Here is a 19,731-nt window from a genome sequence, read left to right as displayed (position 1 = left end):
ACAGTCATCTGCACACACACACACACACACACACACCTCCAGAGGGCAGGCTGCTACAGATGGCTCCATTGAGGCAGGGCTGACTGACGCATGGATCTGGATAGAGCACGCAGCCCAGCTTGACCTCGCTGAGCCCGGCTATCTCAGCGTAACGGCTCCTCTTATTCTGAAGTGGCAGCTCGTTGCCATTCAGCATCAACGAGCCCAAGCAGCCTTGGAAACCATCCTGGGCTCTTGGAGGGCCCCTCGCTCCACGCTCCCCAAATCCTGCTCCTCCCTGACTTCTCCCCGGTCCTGGGCTTGGCCTCTCGCCTTGTGTGTTCAGCGGCCTCACTTGGGCCCCGAAGAAAAATGAAGAATCTGAGGCCAGAGGCCAAAGACGAACAGGGGCCCGGGCTGCCCGACGGCGTTCCACATAGCTATCGTCCAATGACAGGAGAGTATAGTTTCGAGTCAGCTCCAAGGCGACCGCGTGCCAGAGGCCATCATTTATTGGTCTGCCAGAGATGCCCATAATGCCAAGGGTGTTGTCACAGTCCAGCTGGAACCAGAGTCGACCACCTTCAATCTGGCGAAGGAAGGGGAAAACTAATTACATCTTTTAATTTATTGTTTTCAATTTCAATTGATAAACACTTCACCGTCTTCCTTCCCTGTGCACCTTGCAGGAGTCAAAACTGAATTGCAATTTGCCTATTAATGCAGAAAAGTGCTATTAATCACAGCTCATTTAGTATTTACCTTAAGCATGGTACAGGGGTTAACACGTGTGAACATAATGACTCCTCTTCTCTGGAGAGTTCTGATCCTCAGGCCGAGCCTCATCTCTCCACTCTGGCCGCTTTCTGTCACTCTGTACTTGATGTAGCTGTTTCCAGAGAAACTGAGAGAGGTTTGGCCTACACGTTCACAGCACACAGAAACAAAGAGCGGGAAGCTTTCATGTTAGACTAAAAAAAACTACCATATATCTGTTGTTATCCACTTCTTTTACATCCTACCTGCACACTCGTCTAGTCTCTCAGGCTGACACTGGCAGACAGATGGTGCTGTAGGACCAGAACGCACACACTGCATATCTGCTGGACAGGACTGACCTTCACAGAGCTCCACAGGGGTGGGGCACGTCCCTCCTGTTTGGAAAGGGGCAGATACATATATATTAGAAAATTATACCGCCACAATGTCAGAATGTAATCTGTCATCAAATCCAAAAAAAAAAGAAAGAATAAAAATACAGAACACAATAGATTTCTTTTATTCTTTAATGTATTTATGAATATATGCCTGTCTCAGTTATCTGGTTTTATATAGGTAATATTACACTGCCAACTTTTTCACAGCAAAAGTAGAGATATATTCAAGTACATGAAAACACAGTATCAAAGTCATAAAACATCTACATTCAGACATTTCTATTGACCTGTATTGGTAACGTGCGTTAACAAGTCATTGAAGACGATACCGATGCAAGCTGCTGCGAATATTAGTGCAGTGCTCACCGGGGCAGGTGCAGGTTTCTGTACGGCTGAACCTCAGTGACACCAAGCCGACCCTCTCTGTGCTGTAGGTGACAGGTGAGCCGCCCTCCATCACCAGTAGGATTTCACAAACCCGGTCGCCGCAATCCAGCTCCCCAGAACAAGCACTGCTCACCACCACCGCCCCAGACAGGACACCTCGAATCTGACCCCGTCCCGCCGCCTCCTCCAGCTTTGCGGACAGCTCCTGCGGGGAGTAGAACCCACCCACCCCTCCGCTACCCGATGTCTCTGGTCTCTCCACGGCCACAAGCAAGTCAACGTCCGATGTCCCCATCACTGGCTGTACGCTGAGGATGTGGAGAGGATCCTGCTGTCCCGGTGACCATTTCCAGCCAGCTATTCCTCGTAAAGTTAGTTTGATCTGATTCAGATAGCGACCAAGTAAATCCTCCGGTGACAGGGAGCTGAAACGTAGCGTCAGGGCGCTACGTAGGAGTAAATCCGTCACCTGTTCGACCTGGACCGACACATCGGCGATCACGGCAAAACGTCCATCGCTCACTGTAGCATTCATCTGGTATCTGAGAGAGGATGAGAAAGAGAAAATGTGTTGTATGTTCATACTCAAAACTTTTTCCCATTTTATTATTATTGTGTGTTTTTTCCTGTGTTTGTGCTTTGTACCTGCCAGGTTCCAGGCCTGGCAGTGCTACAATGCTGCCATCCTGTCTGTTGATCTTAAACATGCTCTTGGGCTGAGGTTTCTGTGTAAATGACAGAACGTCATTGGGGTCGCGGTCAGTCGCATAGATCCGACTGATTGGGCCTCCCTGGAAGGTATCTGTAGCCATGACGATGAAGATTTCTAGCGGGGAGACGGTGGGCTTGTACTGACTGTTCCCAATGACTCTCAGAAATACCCAGGAGGAGGTGCTAAGCCTGGGTTTACCAGAGTCACTTGCCTAAGACACCAAAACAGATTCGTAGTGAGAAGTTGAAAAACTGAAAGAAACAGAAGATTAGTGTTGAAACTTTCAGCTTCAAGTCTGCTTTTAGCAGCTCTCTATAACAGAAATGCATTTACAGTGGTGAAAAAAGTCTTCGGACACCTTTAAAATTGCACACAATCTCAAATATTATCGTGAAATATCTGTGGAAAAATCTTTTTGGTGTTTCAAAAGGTGTGGCTGCATTAGACAGACACAAATACAGATGATTTTTTTTGTTTATTGTTTACAAGAAAAACTAACAAAACTAAATTGTAACAAAATGACCCACTACTCAGAAATTCTTATTTTTATGAAACCAATCAATTTTAAGTTTTTAATGGCTTTTTAAGGATTCATTTAGTATTATGGCTGTGATTGTACTAAAAGAAATTGCACTTGAAGAGTGCACCTTAGAGTGATTGTTAATGCAATATACATGCAAATGTATAGGGTGTCTGAAAACTTTTTTCCATCACTGTATATTAACAAGGCTGCCTTTCTAAACCAAGGAGCAGTGGGAGACTGTGAAAAGTGGCTTGCCCCCAGTGCTGGCTCTATGTGTACCCATGCTGACAAAGTGTATTTGTCAATCAACCTTTCCTTTTTATACGAGTTAAAAAAAAAAACAATCCCTAACCTGGATTTCAAGAGTAAATTCTCTGGGAGCTTCAGGGCCAAACACACGGCTCGTCCTCAGAGTTCCAGTCTGGTCTAAGGCGAAGAAACTTCCCTCATTTCCTGACACGATGCGGAACTCAAAGGGAGGGCCGTTTTTAGGGGAGTCTTTATCGCTAACCGACAGCTTCAGCAGGGTGGTGCTGACAGCTTGGTTGAGCTGGAAGTATTGAGAGAGAGAAGAGTTGAGACGGCAAACAAATAAACAAATAAATGCAGCGAGCAAACACACACAAACTCACCTGTATTATAGCTGTGGAGTTGGGAGGAGTGAAGACGGGAGGGTTGTCGTTGACGTCGGAGATATCGATGTTGATAGTGACGGTGGAGGACATAGCGGGAGAGCCGCTGTCAAACGCCTGCACCAACAAAGCATACCTGGATACCTAGATAGAAGAGGAAGTGAGTGCCATATCTGTATGCTTCAGACAATATGGCAGGCTCTGTTATGCTTGCATAAAATATGACTTCATTGGGTGCTGACCTTGATGGGACTTGGCATTTTTTTGTCCTGACTGTGCTCATGAACCAGAAAATTACAACTGATGGTTTATGAGATATTGTACTTTAAAAAAAAAAAAAAAATCATCCTTACTAGTTCTCTGTCAAGCCTCTTATTGACTTTGAGCAGTCCTGCAACAGGGTCTATCCAGAACTGGTTGCTGCGGTCACCTTTCAAGATAGAGTAAGTGATTCGCCCATTCACCTGGCTGTCCAGATCTTCTGCTAACACCTAAAAGAAACAGACAGAGTCAAGATGAAATAATAAAACTGAAACTATATTTTTAGTACAGATAGACCAATGTAAAGGTGAAGAAGAAATTAATTTCAAATGTTACCCTTGTAATTGTCTGTCCAACAGAAGCATCCTCGCTGACTAGTACACTGTAGATGTCCTGAGTAAAGGCTGGAGCATTGTCATTGACATCCATGAGTTCAATGGTTACCATGGTAGCGGTGCTAAGAGGAGGGTTCCCGCTGTCCCAGGCCTCCACGGTGAGGTAGTAGTCCTTGCAGACCTCAAAGTCCAAATCATCAGCCACTGAAATAGAGCCTTAACAAAACATATTCGATTTAATCAGTTTTGTCTAATTTTTGTTGTTGTTTGTTTTTATGGTCTCTTTTGATTTATGTTTATTACTGATTGCTGGTCAGATTTCACAATACCATGCACTTAATCCTGAAAATAACATTTTGCTCACCTAGTTTTGTGTCTATGATGAACTTTCGCAACTCGTTGCCCGACCGGATGTTGTAGGTGATCTCCGCATTGGGTCCGATGTCAGCGCTCGTCGCCAACACACGTATGACCTCCGTTCCTACGGCAACATCCTCGGGGACAGTGACGCCATAGTCTCTCCTCTGGAAGACTGGGGCATTGTCATTCACATCCAGCACCAAAATGGTCAAATCAACCTGAGGAAGACACAGGAGACTGTGAAATGACAAAATACCTATTCATTTGTCTGAGCTGCTCCCAGCCCTGAGAGTTCAGTTGCAGCAACCTAGACAATGGGCTCGCAAACATTGACGGGAGATAAGGTGGTAGAGGTTTTACTAATGAGATAGCGGGCCAAGGCAAAAAGCAACCGAAGCCCGAGAGGGAATATCCTGGCTGCAAGATAAATGTTGCAAAGTTTTGTGGCATTATGGAATCAGATAAATGATGTTTTCACTCTATGGAATTTGAGTCTGGTATTGGAATGATCCCACTTCTACTTTCTGCAAGTGAGAAGCCAATAATGCTGCTAGTTTTGCTATATGCACAACTATTACATTACTACTACAAATACTGCAACAGCTCCTGGAACAACTACTACCACATCTTTTGCTGTTATGACAGCTACAACTGCACAATAATAGACGGTTCCAGCAGCAATGGTCAGTGAACCTCTAAATAAAATAAAAGTAACACCTGACCTCACTTTTAACAGGGGTTTATTTTCAGCCTGTGCTCGTGGCTCATTTTAGCAGCCTCAAAGAACGTCAGACACAGAAACTCAGTGGGTGTGGGAAAGTCAACACAGTTTCAGCTTTAGCTTTACGATCTGCTCCCCTTCTTTCCTGCACAGCCTCAGTCTCTGTTACTGTCACCTTCCCCATCTTTCCTGTCCCACCCACTGTACAATTTGATGACGATCTATCTTAATTAAAATCTACCCAGTTCTTTATCTCATCTCTTCAGTAAACAACATGTTTTTATTCACTGGCTTTTTTTTTTATTTTTTTTTTTTATTCCTGCTTATGGTCTAAAATACAGATTACCCGTCACCAGATGGCCAGATTCCACGCCTGACTAAACTGCAATTTAATATGACCAGTATAAATTCTAATTATTCTGTTTAATTAGTCAGTGTGTTAATTGCTTTTTACCGGAAAATCATGATTATATCCCCAGAAATATACGTGTTGTGTAGCCTGCTGTGAATTTCAATATTGTTCACCAGTGTGCAAATATCTTTTATCCCTGCCAAACTGTCAGATTTAGTAGTACACTGAAAGGTATGGCAAAAGAAATGCACTAAAGATTGAATGAGTGTCACTTGGATCTCCCACTAACCTGTGAGGACAGCGCTCCCTGTTGCCCGGCTCGGTCAGTAGCCTGGACACGAACTCGATAAGAGTCGCGGCTCTCTCTGTCCAGAGATTTCTCCAGAATCACTATCCCAGTTACCGGGTCGATGGAAAAGAAGTCATTGACTGAATTCACCAGAGAGTAGGCCACTGTACGGTTAAGACCTGGACAGAGCAGATTGTATAAATTGTTTGTGATACATATTATAGCCAATATATTATCACTCTTGGCTCATTGTTTTGCTTGGACAAGTCAGCCGTTTGTTTAGTGACACGGTGGCTCGAATCTGCATTTCACAGTATGTGGGGGAACTTTCCGTGCTCATTATCCTTGCTTGACATATTACGCATCCAGCGCACGATGACAATAACATCATACCTTCATCGGGGTCGCTGGCTTGCAGTCGGGTAAGCAGAGCCTTGGGGGCGGCATTCTCATACACACTAGCCAGGTAATGAGGGGACGAGAACAAGGGGGCATTGTCATTCACATCCAACACTTTGAGAGAAATGTCAGATCGGCAGAACAGCCCTCCCCCGTCGGTTGCCTGGGCGATGAGTTTGTAGGTAGGTGTCATTTCTCGGTCCATCACGGTAGCTGTGCGCAGCTCACCTTAAGAAATAAATGGAAAGGTGAAGAAAAGGACTTGAAATATGCATATACTGTTTTCATCAGACAAAAACAAAAAAAAATAAAAAATGAATGTACCAGTGTTTGCATCCATATAGAAATCTTCGACCCCAATGCCAAACAGGGAATATTGGATCTCAGCGCTAGAGCCTGAGTCAGCATCTGTGGCACCCACTGTCAGAATGCCCTTGTTAGTGGGGATGTCCTCAGGAAAAGAGGCGCTATACACCGCCTGGCACATCACACAGACAACGCATAGTGAATCCACACTAACCACACTTGGAATGAAAAAAATAAACCAAAAAAAAAAAAAAAAAACACATTCAACTGTTGGGCGCTGCATCCATTATCGCTGCTGATAGAACAAACTGAACACAGCTAAGTGCCCTTTCCAAACCAGTGTGCTCTCCTGCCAATGACTGCCTCTAGAAATGACCCCTGTGACCTCAAAATTTCATCAAGCACCGACCGACACGATGGGAGAGTCAGTGTACTGTGTCTAAAAATAATGCAGCATATTGCACCCTGCTGCTCTGTTAGATCGGTGCTGCTGATTTGAAATTATTTAGAGCTGAAAAAATTGATGATTAAGGGATTCACTGATTAGATTTTGATAACAGATTAACTAACACTGGGGGGAAAAAAATTGGTTTAATCCCTAAAAATATTAAGTAATGCTCATCAAAAAATCACTGACAGTAGTTTTCTACCTGAAGTTGAAATGCTGTAGCTTCTTTTACCATCAGACGAACTTCTACCACTGTTTATAGCATTATAAAGAAACATGAGAACAATATGTGAGGACATTATGTGAACAATAGCTGTAGCACGTTGTCTGACCCTCTTTGCCTTTTGATGCATTTGATGCAGCTACAATGTAATGCCAGATTCAAACTAAGCACTTTGTAGTTGCAGAAGTTTGACTTGCCTGAGAACAGAAAGACTATCAGAGGAGAAAAGGGAGACAGGGAGGTTTTCAAAGAAAATTATTATGAGTTTTGAGAGAAAATGAAAGTTTTCCAACTAATTATGCGAAACTGAACTGAACTGCAGAATACTACAAAATGGAAGGAGATACTCCCGGAAGACTTTACGGCCCAATTATGTTTCCATTTCCCATTGATTTTCTTCCCATAGATCAGATTCTGGAACAGTATTAACCCCAGTTCTTAGGATGACTAGTAAAGTTGCCAGGTAGGAATTAGCATAATGATCTAAACTTAATTGGCTTTATAATTGATATCTGTAATTTGTTTGAGTAAATCCAGTAATTTCTCTAATTTAAAGAGTACCTTTCTTCAGCTGTTAACTCCAGTTATTTTCAGATTACATTACACACTATAAAAGTGCCATCTAAAAGCCAGTTCATACATAAGTTACAGCACATCCCCTGAAACGTAGTACAAAGACAATTTGTTCAAATTAATTCACACTGAGATTGTAGTCCGATGCACTGTGGAACAAAGAATCAATATTTTAACTGAACAAATCCTCTTCTACCACTGCAGCCTCAGACTTTGCTTTTGCTACCAAGTCATAAATATGCAAATTTTTAACATTATTCAATCCAGTAATTCTCTGAGCTGAGTTGCTGTTGAAATGACTCAAAAAGGAAGTTCATCATTGTGGGAAGCGAGGTATCCACTTTGACACTTTGTCAGTCAGAAAATCAACACGTGACTTACTTGTCAGCCATACTGAACAAAAGGAGCAATTAGTCTACAGCCACAAGACTGGAACTTTTGGCTATTAATTATTATGCATGACTGTATTATGACATGATCAAAAGGAATGTATTCTCTAGACTAAAAACTAACTGGAATGTGTTTAACCAGGCGACCCGCAGAGGATGGGGGTAATTGGAAAACAAGATGGCACACTAATTCGTCTTGCTACATGCCACAGTCTCCTCCACGTTTGTTTGCTTTGCACATTTTCATTTTGCACCTTTCCATTTGTCTTTATCACTGACCTGGTTGCAGATGGGACTGTTGTCATTGGCATCCATTACGGAGACCTCCACGGCGGTGCGAGCCACATACAGCCCATCGCTGGCAGTGATGTTGAGCAGATACCAGTCCTGCTGCTCGCGGTCCAGCAGGCCGCTCACGTAAACCTTCCACTCCCCCTGCACGAGGGCCAGGCCGAACACGCCCCGCGGGTTTCCCCCTGCCGGTTACACAGGTGAGAATTTAACACACTAAAAATAGACGAAGAAAGGAGGGAAAATGTGTTGCAGCGGAAGTGAGCAAGTTTTTATTTATTCACAAGATGAATAAGCTCATCCATGCCACCAATGCACACAAATGATGAAGGTACCCTTTGGAGCGATCAATAACCATCTATCATCGCGGTGTAAAACAGGCCAGTGGAGCAGCAGCCATGGCCCTTCGAAGCTAAAAAGTTTGACCTTTTATGAACAACGCTTCCATTAGGCCAATCTGTATTTTTAAATGCCAGAACACGAGGCCAAAACAAATCATCCACAGCCATTATCAGACAGCTCAGTGTGAATCGGAAACATTAAGCTCATTATCAAGGTGAGAGCTGCTGAAGAGGCCACATTTAGTCTCACACTGAAAGAGTGACCAGACAAAGTCACAGGCAAGTCCATAGAAGACTACAACTTGTTTTCGATTTTCAAGCTCATATGCATATTGTAATTGCACAGTTTTGTATAATTCCCTTAAAGCACAATTTTGCCTGGTTTGTTAGACTACAAACAATATAAACTCACCTATTTTGCATCATATGTGAGGAATAATTTTTTGTAGAAGTTTTTCTCTTCTTTGCTTGACATGTTTTGAAGCATTATGCACATCATGTAATATTAAAACGAAATAAAAGGTTAATTGTGTTTGACATTTGAGGTAAAATTAATTTAAAAATTGACCTTTAATGTTAGCTACCCCATAAGGCCAATTAATAGTTCTCCATGCAACACAACCTTGCCTTGCCGCACGAGGGGCAATTATTGCAGCGCAGAATGTGTTGAGCTACATGATGGTAGCGAGCTCAAGGTCCTCACCAGTGATGTAGAAGCTGACAAGGCGGTTTTGATCCGTGCCGTCTCGATCTTTGGTTTTCAGAACAGCCACCACCTCGCCGAGGGGATCGCTCTCCTTTACGGCTCCTCGGTAGAGCTCCCTCTCGAACCACGGCGGGTTGTCGTTAACGTCTGACACGGTGATGGTCACCACTGTGGTGGAGGAGAGGGACTGTGTCTCGGATAGATCAGAGGCCACGACTTCAAAGCTGTAGCTGGAGCAGGCCTCGTGGTCCATCTGACTCACAGTGGTGATCCAGCCTGTTTTGCTGTCGATGGCGAAGACAGAGCTTGTAGTGATGGAGCCGAAGAAGGAGGAAGGTTCTTTGGTTAGATCCAGATTATAGGTGAGCAGAGGCCCGAGGCTGTAGGTCACCTGGAATTTTTAAAAAAGGACACATGGAGTCGCTTTTTAAAGAATCAGTTGAGAAACATACAATATCTGTAGCAAAATACAAAACGTGCTCAGTCAAACTGGGCTGTAACACACCTGTCCATTGGAGCCCCAGTCTGGATCGAGAGCTCGCGCTTGGACCACTCTTGTCCCGACCGGCATCCCCTCCATCACTGTTGCCACATAAGTGTTCGTCTCAAACACTGGCTTGTTGTCATTCACATCGAGGATCTACAAGATGACAGATCTTCAGCGATTCAGCTCAATAAAACAAAATAAACACGAAAAGATAATGTAATAATGAGTAAGATTCCCTCATTGTCTGCGTTTTAATTACTTGAGCGAATGAATTGCCTCTAACCCCTTAATGACATTGTTTTTCTTTTCTAAATTGTTCTACACGTTAAGAAAATCTGCATTAATGTTTCATAAATCACCATTAAAGAGCAAAATGTAGGAATTAATTACATGTGCATATTCCTTGGAGATCGTCCTTGCTCTTGTGTTTTGGTTTGATTTGCAACATAGAAAGACGGTTTCAGCCTATGTCTTTTCAGTCACGCCGCTATACTGAAATGTGTTGCTCTGGAGCTGCAGGCTCCTTCATCATCATTACTACATTCAGCCCTTGTGATTTATTTTTTCTGACGCTTAAGCACACCTCTGTTTTCTCCGAGTTGTTTTTTCCCATTATTTTCTTTTATTGAACTGAACAGCTGAAATAAAGATTGAAGTTGACTCACTTGGATTCAACTGAAAACAAGTAAACAGAGAGACTTCACCAAGTCACCGACCTTAACCTCCAGATCCACAGTGGAGATGGACTCGATCAGGTCTCTTCTTGCTGTTGCCGCCACCTTAAAGCGGAAGCTGCTGACCGCTTCGTAGTCCAGCGGCTTGACCAGACGGATGAGACCTGACTCCCTCTCCACCAGGAAGGTTCCCCCCTTGTTGCTGTCGATTGTTTCTCCGCCAACTACGGTGAAGAACCCCGTCTGGCCCGGGCCCATGTACACAGACCCCAGAGCTGTTCCCACTGCCGTGTCCTCGGGGATGGTGAAGGAGTACTGAGGCTGGCTGAACGAGGGAACAAAGGCATCAGCAGGGACAACGTGGATGAAAGCAGACACCAGGGAGTGCTTGGCCGGAGAACCACAGTCTGTGGCTTTGACAAAGAAAGACAGTACAGTGCCCTGGAGGTGGTCGACTGTGCTTTTAGTCATCATCCAACCACTGTCTGCCTCCACCTGAGCAACAGAAAAACCACAAAATCAGCATTATATCAGCTTTAAGGACAAAAGCTTTTAATCTTTGCAGCTTCTGTAAATGAGTTTACATCTTTGATTCCAAGCCAACAAGTTCTTGCTGTTTTGAATTCTTAATTTTTTATAAATATAAAGAGAATAAAAGTAGAATTTTACTTTATTAGTTTTCTATTCACAAACTGAACCGTGGTCAGCAATATAATTTGAGCTTCAGCTTCATACAATTGTATGCTACAACCGTAAGCCTTTAATCCCAGTGTTTGGTTCCATTGTAAGCAGATAGGTCTTGATTTATTCTTTATTTAATTTTAATTTTAATTGTATTTCAAAAATCGACCAAAGCATCAAACTTAATGCCGAACCATTTTGATTTGATGAGGAGAAATCTATAATCTACAGTTAACAGATGGCTGTTAATCCTCTAAAATGTGGAGGGGGTGTCAGCTGATAATATCCCTTAATTGAAAATCAGGGCAGCAGCGTAAATATTCTGCCTATGTGAGGTGCAAATCCATTTGTGGAGGTTTACATCTGGTTACAGTTTTATGTCTTTTTTATGTATTATGTAGTGATTTTATAATGACATGACATGTTTTATGAGGGGGAAGTTAAAGTACTGACCTCCAGAACATCAACCAGGGACAGGCGTGCCTCACTGTAAAGGGAGTAGGTGATCCTCCCATTAGACCCAGCGTCGGGGTCAGTGGCCTGGATCTGCGTGACAAGTGAACCTTTGGCAACGTTTGCTTTAATGCTCATCCGGTACTCCACCGCTCTGAATCGAGGGGCATTGTCGTTCTCATCTGCAAGGACCACTCGCACTGTGCAAAACGATGCCCGCCCTGGAAATTAGCAACATATATGGATACAGTGATCAAAGCACATGAGACAAAAATGTCGTTATTTCACAGCTGCATTCGAGGCCAGTGTTTTTGTTTCATAAAATGCAGTGAAGCTGTGATGTGAGTAAGCTTAAATATTCATGAGCCTTCACAAGTGTGGGCTCTTATTGTACAAAAACAATCATCTTCTAGGTGACATCTATAGTGTACTTAACCGAAACAGTGCATTATTATTATCTAAGCATTTGCCCTTCTAGATTTAGAGGTAAAACGTTTGCTTTTTGTTTTTTAAAACATCTTTTTTGAGTTTGTAGTCAGAGTCTCAAGTCAATGTCAAAGATAATACCTCCCCCATCCAGGGCCATAACAGTCAACACCATGTCCTTGTTGAGAGGATGTTCTCTGTCTAATTTCTCCACAGTGGATATGACTCCATCTGCATCAATAGTAAACTGCGTTTTCCCCAAGTCATTGATGAAGGAGTAGGTGATCTGGCCATAAAGTCCAGAGTCCTCATCTGTTGCACGAACCTGGAAGTCCACACAGAAATTCAGTTAAAAGAGAAAAAGTTGCACTGCTTATTATAAAGCTCTTCAGCCACATTCATGAAACTTTCTGATTAAAAGTGATATTACCTGGATGACCTTTGACCCAGGAGGGGCATTTTCCTGCACCTCAGCCAGGTAGAACCTCTGGCTAAATACTGGGCTGTACAAGTTAGCTCCCAGGACACGCACAGTCACCTGTAAATCACAACCTCATAGTCATTCCTTCATCGTCATCCTCGTCGTCTGCTGACATTTGGTTGATGGCATCCCAATAAACATCACTGTCTTTGTCACGCACGGTCAAATCACCGCGGCATGCAGATCAGTAGAACGAGCATCAGGCTTGTTCACAGAAGACTGGAATTAAAGGCCAGCTGCAGACACCAGTGCACTCTGAAAAACTACCCTGGACGTATGCTGCATTTATATCATGTCAGATAAGGAAGCAAAGACATGTGTCCACATGTTATTGCTACAAAAATATGGGATATCAGATCCAAATAATCTCTAAATGTCCCACTAGTAATTACCTCTAAGAGAAGGATGTGAGCATTTTTTCCAGGTGGCAGATCATGGTGATAGTAAATCTGATATGACAAGACATTAACCTAGAACTGAGGAGCGGCAGTTATGGCAGACAGCTGGAAGTGTCTGTAATAAATCTGAAGTGAGGGGTTGCTAAAGAAGGTCACTCGGCTTTCTGTACATAAACACCGCAGAGGGTTTAAAAAAAAGAGCAAATCAGTTGACAGAACTTAAATTGTAACTGCCAAGACGCTGTCTCACCTGAGCAGTGTTGGTGAAGACTCCATCTGACACAGACACATTGAGTTGATACGAGAGTTTCATGCCTTGTCTCCTTTTGTTAGACAGACGGAGCACCCCTGTATCTGGCTCCATCATAAAAGTCATTTTCTCATTCCCTGAGAGAATACTGTACCTGAAGGCAAGAAAAGAGTACAATGTTGCTTATGAAGTTGGTGGTTTTTTTTGCTGAGATTATGCTGGAAATATAAGTATCTATGTATCCTGAGGAGTGCTGAGCCTAAACTGCTTGAGAGAAAGACAAATTTTTTAAAAAATGAAATGAAAATTACAATGATTTTCTAACCAAAAACAGGAACAAGATTACCTGGCAGGCATTGTGTTTAAAGATTCAGCTGGGTTCAACAGTGAACCATGTACATAGATTCTAATCTTTAGTGTTACAAAACTTTGCAGAGGAAACACCAAATCCAAAACTTTTTAAAGCCTCTTTTTTTCCCCTACCTCAGTCTTTGAGCATCACAGATGTCAGCATCAGATGCCTGAACACAAGTCACAAAGTGTCCTCGGGGAGCCAACTCGCTGACAAAGGCCTCGTACAGTGCTTGGCTAAAATTAGGTGGATTGTCGTTTGTGTCAGTGACAATAACGGTGACACTAACATCACTGCTAAGGGCAGGGTCTCCACTGTCTGTCGCCCTGACAATGAAGTTGTAGCGCTGGATGAGCTCATAGTCGAGCAGACGTGCGGTGAATATCAGTCCGCTGCTACTATCAATGTGGAAGTAGTCGGTGCTGTTGTAGATGTCAGATAGGATCTGGTAGCTCACCGCAGCGTTCTTTTCTGAGTCCTGGTCCTGAGCAAACACCTACAAGGAGAGCAACATTAAAATTTGCACCGCCTCAAGCATTATTCAAGATAAAGTCAGATTTGTTTGCTCTACTCTTTACATACTCTAAAGTTACAGCACCAACGCTAAGGTCAAATGAAGAATGTAAATAAAGTTCTAGGTTTCACTGAGACTCTGTTAGAGTAGAATCACATCTAAAACCACATCAAGCAGTAGTGTCCAGTATTCAACATGACTACTTTGTCAAGGTGCAGTATTATTTAAAAAGCTGAGAATTAGAAGTTATTGATTGATGAAACATGATAAAGTTAGATATTGAGAGTGGATGTAGTGGACACACGGCTGTTTTTGCTGTTGGTTTGATCAACTGCTATGAGCTACAATAACAAGAACAAAATCATCAGGATGTGATGGTGAACCAGAAGCCCACATTATGCATATTCATTGTGTGACCTACATGGTAGACAATACTGCAATACCCTGAAGCAAAGTATGTCTTAACCCTCTGAACCCAAAGCGCACTGCTGGATTTGAAAGCCATGTTATCAATTTTTAAAAAATCCCAGAGTCAGACACTGTAAAAACACAAACAATGCTTAGATTGTTCACCTTTCCATTGGTCCCACTACTACTATTAAAACAATTCATCAGTGACTTCTGGTTCTGTCACAGTAATGATCCAAATCTGTGTCTTTGTAGGGGCTCAGTCATCCAGGTAATGGTAATTCTAAGATCCAAATCTTAGCTTAAAATTCGGATATCTCATCAAAATAACTTTATTCTACGCGTCTTGCTCAAAAATTCCCCAAAAGTAAACTCTTTGCTTTAACCAGATCATGTAAAAAAATAGAAAGAATTCCATGCTACTTGGTGCAATTGTGAAGCCACTAATGACCAATTACTCATGTGACAAACAGTCATGTGACAAAAATTCTGGGACTTTTCGCCTGAACTGCAGGTTGTGTTAACATAGAACAGAGAGGACACAAGTATAGGAACACATTTAAAAATGTTACTCATGATACTTCAATTGTATATAGAGTCATTGGAAAATCAGTGGGCATGTTTCATGAATCAAAACTCCCAGAAACTGCTTGGTGTTCAGAGAGTTAAGGCACAATGGACATGAATGTAGTCCAACATTCTTAGAATGTTCTTTCATGTTTCTTGGAATATTTCTAAATAATAGCCAGATGCAAAAATCTGTGAATTTAGTCTTGTGAAGTTTTATCCAGAGCGAAATATGTTGCAAATATGTTCCTCGGTCAAAGCACTGGTTCATTGTTCTTTAAAGGTCAAGAGCATCCACTGGGAAATTTCTAGGGAAATATCACACTATCTTCTCATACATAAATGATTTGACAATGAATATCCATCCGCAATACCACTGAAGTGAGTTTTAAGTGTAAACAGTCATTCGGTTAGAGTACACACTGGACTGACTCAGTAAACAAAGACACACACACACACACACACACACCTGTAACACTGTTGTTCCAATCATGGAGTTCTCAGCCAGCACTGCAGAGTATGAAGTGTTCAGGAACAGCGGCGGGTTATCGTTCACATCCAGCATAACAATGTCCACATCAACCTCTGACTTTGCACCAGTCAGTGTATCTGTAGCCTTAACAGTTAACCGGTAGTACTGGGTGGTCTCGTAGTCTAACGGGTAAATCACGCTGATGATTCCGGTGTCAAAGCCAATGTCAAACTGGAGGGAAGGGTCTCCATCCGTGATGGTGAAGATGATGCTCTGGCCCTCAGGAGTGCTGGCGTTTATACACAGGACAGAGGTGGAGACAGCCACGTCCTCTCTGACAGTGACACCGTAGAAGGGCTTGTCAAACACCGGCATGGCTTTATTTACTACAGTCACAGGCAGCTCCACCTCACTGGACAGAGTGGGGTAGCCACCGTCAGTGGCCACAATAACCACCTTGTACTCTGCGTTGGATAAATCTGCCTCAAAGGCTCGTTTTAAGGTCAGCTCTCCTGTCACAGGGTTCACCTGCATGATATAAATAAATTCTACTTTGTAACATAAGGAGCAATGGAATGTGCAAACCCATGCATTGTCAAAATTGGTACAATATGTAGCCTCCCACATGAAATTAAGAAAATATAAATCAAAGCAGCTCTCACTTGAAAGTTCCTGTGCTCCTCCTTAAGGCTGTAAGTCACATCTCCATTCATACCAAAGTCTTGGTCAGTGGCTGAGACCCTGAAAATAGCTGATCCTGGCTCTGCTTCCACCTGGACTACAGCATAGTAGGGCAGGTTCACAAACTCTGGAGTGTTGTCATTTACATCCTCCACCTAAAAGAAGGCAGGGATATGGAAATATATGATGGGGTTATAGTAAAGTGACAATGCAAACAGAGACTATTATGGGACGAAAGGTTTAATGTTGTCATGGTCTGGTTATAATTTGAAAAGATCCCTGTAGTTTTACTTCCTCCCTTTGTGTGTTTCCCTCCTTTTTTGACTGCCCTGATTAGTTTAACCTGGTTCTTGTGAATCACTTGTGTCTTGTCTCCTCATTAGTTCCCTGTGTATATATAGTCCTGTGTCTTCTTTTGTTCTTTGCCTGTTCTTCCTATTTAGTCTCCTGCTGCAACCCTGCTTTTTCCTGCTTCAACACCTGCCTGTTTGCTACCCTCCTGTTCACCTACCTCGTGTTTGCCTGCCTAGATTTGTACCTTGTGTGCCTCATGCTGGTTTGTATATTTGAAATTTAGCATTTTTGTTTTTTGAGTTTTATTTGCTTGGGATTGGTGTGTTTAGATTTCACTTGGACTGTTAGTTTGGTTCTATCCTTCAATCACCACCCACCTTTGTTTGTTTCATCACCTACCCCTTAAGCTATTTTTTTTTCTGTGACTACAAACTTGTGTCTGCACTCTGGTCCTGTTCCTGAATATCCCCATGAAAAACGTTAAGTAGGAGCATTAGTACAAGAAATAATGTTGTGCTGACGACTGTATATGTCATACCACATGATTATGGCAAACAGTAATACAGTACCTGCCCTAAGACTCAAGGTAAAGCATCAACCTTCTTTAGTCAGACTCAACAGATGCTAAACTGGGGCCATTTCTGCCGTGCATTTCCCAGAGTTTTCTCTTAACCTTTCCCTATCTGCACATTTCACTATATACCTTCACTATATGTCCAAGCAGCAACCTACACACTGAAAATGACAAGATTTGCCAAAAATCTGTATATGGCAATATGGCTGCCCTGCTTGTTCTTTTGTTTTTATTTGTTTGTTTGTTTTTGTGAACACCAATTAGAGGGCTCGCCTCCCAGGATGCAAATATCCCACCAAAATTATATGAAGGGTCACTGTTGCTACCTCCTGAGCTATGGATGCAACTGTGATTAGTTAAAAAAAAATACAAACAAGCGAAAGAAAGATAAAGTGCAGTCATTCTCCTCAATGCTGTGTCAGGACTGGAGAATGGTCTGGCAATGTAAGACTAAATCCTCACTAACCTCCAAAACCATTCAATTTTCCAACACTAATTTGTCTTTGTGAAGTTTATTACATAAAATGCATATTCTCTATCCAACATTTCACTGAACCCACGGCAAATCATACATTTGAAACATTCAAAACCAGTTGACCAGGTTTCTTAGAGCTGCTACTCCATATAAAATCAAACATCAAACAAAAAAGAAAAGACAAGGCCCAACTGAGGTCTGGACAACTTAAGATCTTTAAAGTCTAAAATGTCAAATCCAAAGACACAAATTGAGTCTGATTGTATAAGGGTATAAGGGAGTGAATAAGCTGAGTCACTGAGAAAAATAAACCTTATATGTAATTCAAAGCTATCTTGACAGACTAAATAGAAAATACGTGAGTGGCAAGGAAACCTGCGTAAAAGAGGCAAAGCAAAAACAACAAAAAAAAAGTGCACACACACACATGGCTTCCACACCCACCTGTACTTGCACAGTTGCCCTGGCCACTCTCAATATCTCGTCTTCTCTGCTGACCTCCACCACCAGCTCGTAACTCTTCCTCTCCTCTCGGTCAAAAGGCACACCGGTGGTGAGCACCACTCCACAGGTTGGCCGAATGGTGAAGCGCCCACCGGGGTTCAGGAGGGTGTACTTGAGCGGCTCATTGAGGCGGTGGCCAACTGTGTTCACTACAGTCACTAAAGTGACGTTGGGGATGTTTTCTGGGATGGAGGCGGAGTAGACCGGGTAGGTGAAGAGAAGGCCACTGTCTATAGCCTCTCGGACAAGCACAGTGACTGATGCCATGCTGGAAAAACGTCCATCCCATACCTTAAACAAACACATATTATGTTTGTATTATAATATTCATGACGGAGGACTTAGAAATCGCCAATGTAGAGAATATAATACTTGGATTCTATTGTGTATACTGTTCAACATCACAAAAGAATGTAGTTAAATCAATATGGGTTTTGCTTATTCCTAGTTAATTGAATTTAAATAGTCTTTTTAATTATCTTCTGACCACTTTAGAACCTAAACACGAGTTCTTACAACTTCCATTTTGCCATTTTGACCTAGAATGATGAACTGAAAGCACAAACAGCTGAGAGTTCATATATGAAATAAAGATTAAAGAAACAAAAGTAGCACATAAGCAAACTTCCCAGGAGGTTGAAAGACTTTTGTTGTTTGTGATTTATGAAAACAGGCATGGTAGAAACTTGCTGTGTGTCTTTAATGCATGCTAAATTAGGTTATGGTTGTTTCTTTTCATAAAACAGTTCCAAGTGAATTCAGTCCCTGCCCCCACTGACTTATCATTTATCTCACTGTAACCAGGAGCGGACTCACAAGTTCTCTTTGTACTTACTCCTGCTAAAAAAAAAGGCTTCAACTGCTGATGCTGCAAGGTCTGCATGTTAAATGAGGAAGAGCATCTTTAAATTCGGAAAATGTAAAAAGAAAGCAAGTCAGCCTGTAATCGTTTTCTCAAGATCAATCAGCTTAACTCAGCCAGTTCTACACTTTTAAAGCTCGTAAGATGACTTTGAACTAATTAATCAACCTCAGTGCCGTTAACGCACATTTTACGGCAGCAGGGGAGGTTACGTTTCAAAGCTGAACGACCTTAAAATGATTTACAGTGTATTTAACAAGACTATGCAGGAATCGGCCCCTTTGTTGCTTAATCAAAAACAGTAAAACAACTCCAAGGCGTGCAGACCTGGGACAGAAAATTCTGCATCATTAAGTAACAAGTGACCCAGTGCTTAGACCTCTCTGTGAAAGTCATTGTTTTGTGAGTCAGTTTAAGTCAACTGTATGCTGATTATCTAAGATAGCAGCAGGTCACATACAAGCGCTAATGATGTGTCCACTGATAAAACTGATCACTTACCTTCACATTAAAGCGATAACGGTCTTTATTGAGGTTCTGATTTAGGATAGTCACAACTCCGGTGTAGCGCTCCACAGCAAAATACTCCACATTGCTGTCCACCAGAGAGTAAACTAGCTGGGGTGTGACAGACCTGAGGTCAGAGGTCATGTCAGGGTCAAAAGCCTCAACCTTAAGGACCTCGACTCCCAAGTAGGTAGGCAGGAGGAGGACCGTCTCATAAGTGTCCTGGAAGAACTTCGGGGGTGAATCATTGATGTTCATTACCTATGACAGGATTTACACAGAGTGAA

The 19,731-nt window shown here is 42.5% G+C and overlaps 1 protein-coding gene across 1 annotated transcript in view; it reads right to left on the bottom strand.

The window, feature by feature from the left end:
* LOC111565969 (protocadherin Fat 3) overlaps positions 1-19,731 on the bottom strand; it is a 69,204-nt gene that overhangs the window by 18,751 nt on the left and 30,722 nt on the right. The window contains exons 19-44 of the mRNA XM_035946427.2: positions 19,439-19,705; positions 18,016-18,366; positions 16,210-16,383; positions 15,545-16,075; positions 13,718-14,082; positions 13,235-13,388; positions 12,536-12,643; positions 12,247-12,430; positions 11,680-11,900; positions 10,588-11,040; positions 9,890-10,024; positions 9,382-9,775; positions 8,326-8,522; positions 6,432-6,585; positions 6,102-6,335; positions 5,709-5,887; positions 4,351-4,564; positions 3,988-4,202; positions 3,744-3,881; positions 3,391-3,534; positions 3,111-3,308; positions 2,169-2,446; positions 1,503-2,065; positions 1,002-1,133; positions 742-899; positions 37-568 (exon numbers count right to left, since the gene is read on the bottom strand). Of these exons, the coding sequence (XP_035802320.2) occupies positions 37-568; positions 742-899; positions 1,002-1,133; positions 1,503-2,065; positions 2,169-2,446; positions 3,111-3,308; positions 3,391-3,534; positions 3,744-3,881; positions 3,988-4,202; positions 4,351-4,564; positions 5,709-5,887; positions 6,102-6,335; positions 6,432-6,585; positions 8,326-8,522; positions 9,382-9,775; positions 9,890-10,024; positions 10,588-11,040; positions 11,680-11,900; positions 12,247-12,430; positions 12,536-12,643; positions 13,235-13,388; positions 13,718-14,082; positions 15,545-16,075; positions 16,210-16,383; positions 18,016-18,366; positions 19,439-19,705 (6,673 nt within the window). The remainder of the gene's footprint in view (positions 1-36; positions 569-741; positions 900-1,001; positions 1,134-1,502; positions 2,066-2,168; positions 2,447-3,110; positions 3,309-3,390; positions 3,535-3,743; positions 3,882-3,987; positions 4,203-4,350; positions 4,565-5,708; positions 5,888-6,101; positions 6,336-6,431; positions 6,586-8,325; positions 8,523-9,381; positions 9,776-9,889; positions 10,025-10,587; positions 11,041-11,679; positions 11,901-12,246; positions 12,431-12,535; positions 12,644-13,234; positions 13,389-13,717; positions 14,083-15,544; positions 16,076-16,209; positions 16,384-18,015; positions 18,367-19,438; positions 19,706-19,731) is intronic.

Source organism: Amphiprion ocellaris, chromosome 14, assembly GCF_022539595.1.
Source record: "Amphiprion ocellaris isolate individual 3 ecotype Okinawa chromosome 14, ASM2253959v1, whole genome shotgun sequence".
Classification (NCBI taxonomy): domain Eukaryota; kingdom Metazoa; phylum Chordata; class Actinopteri; family Pomacentridae; genus Amphiprion; species Amphiprion ocellaris.
This window is presented reverse-complemented; position numbering and strand designations above follow the sequence as displayed.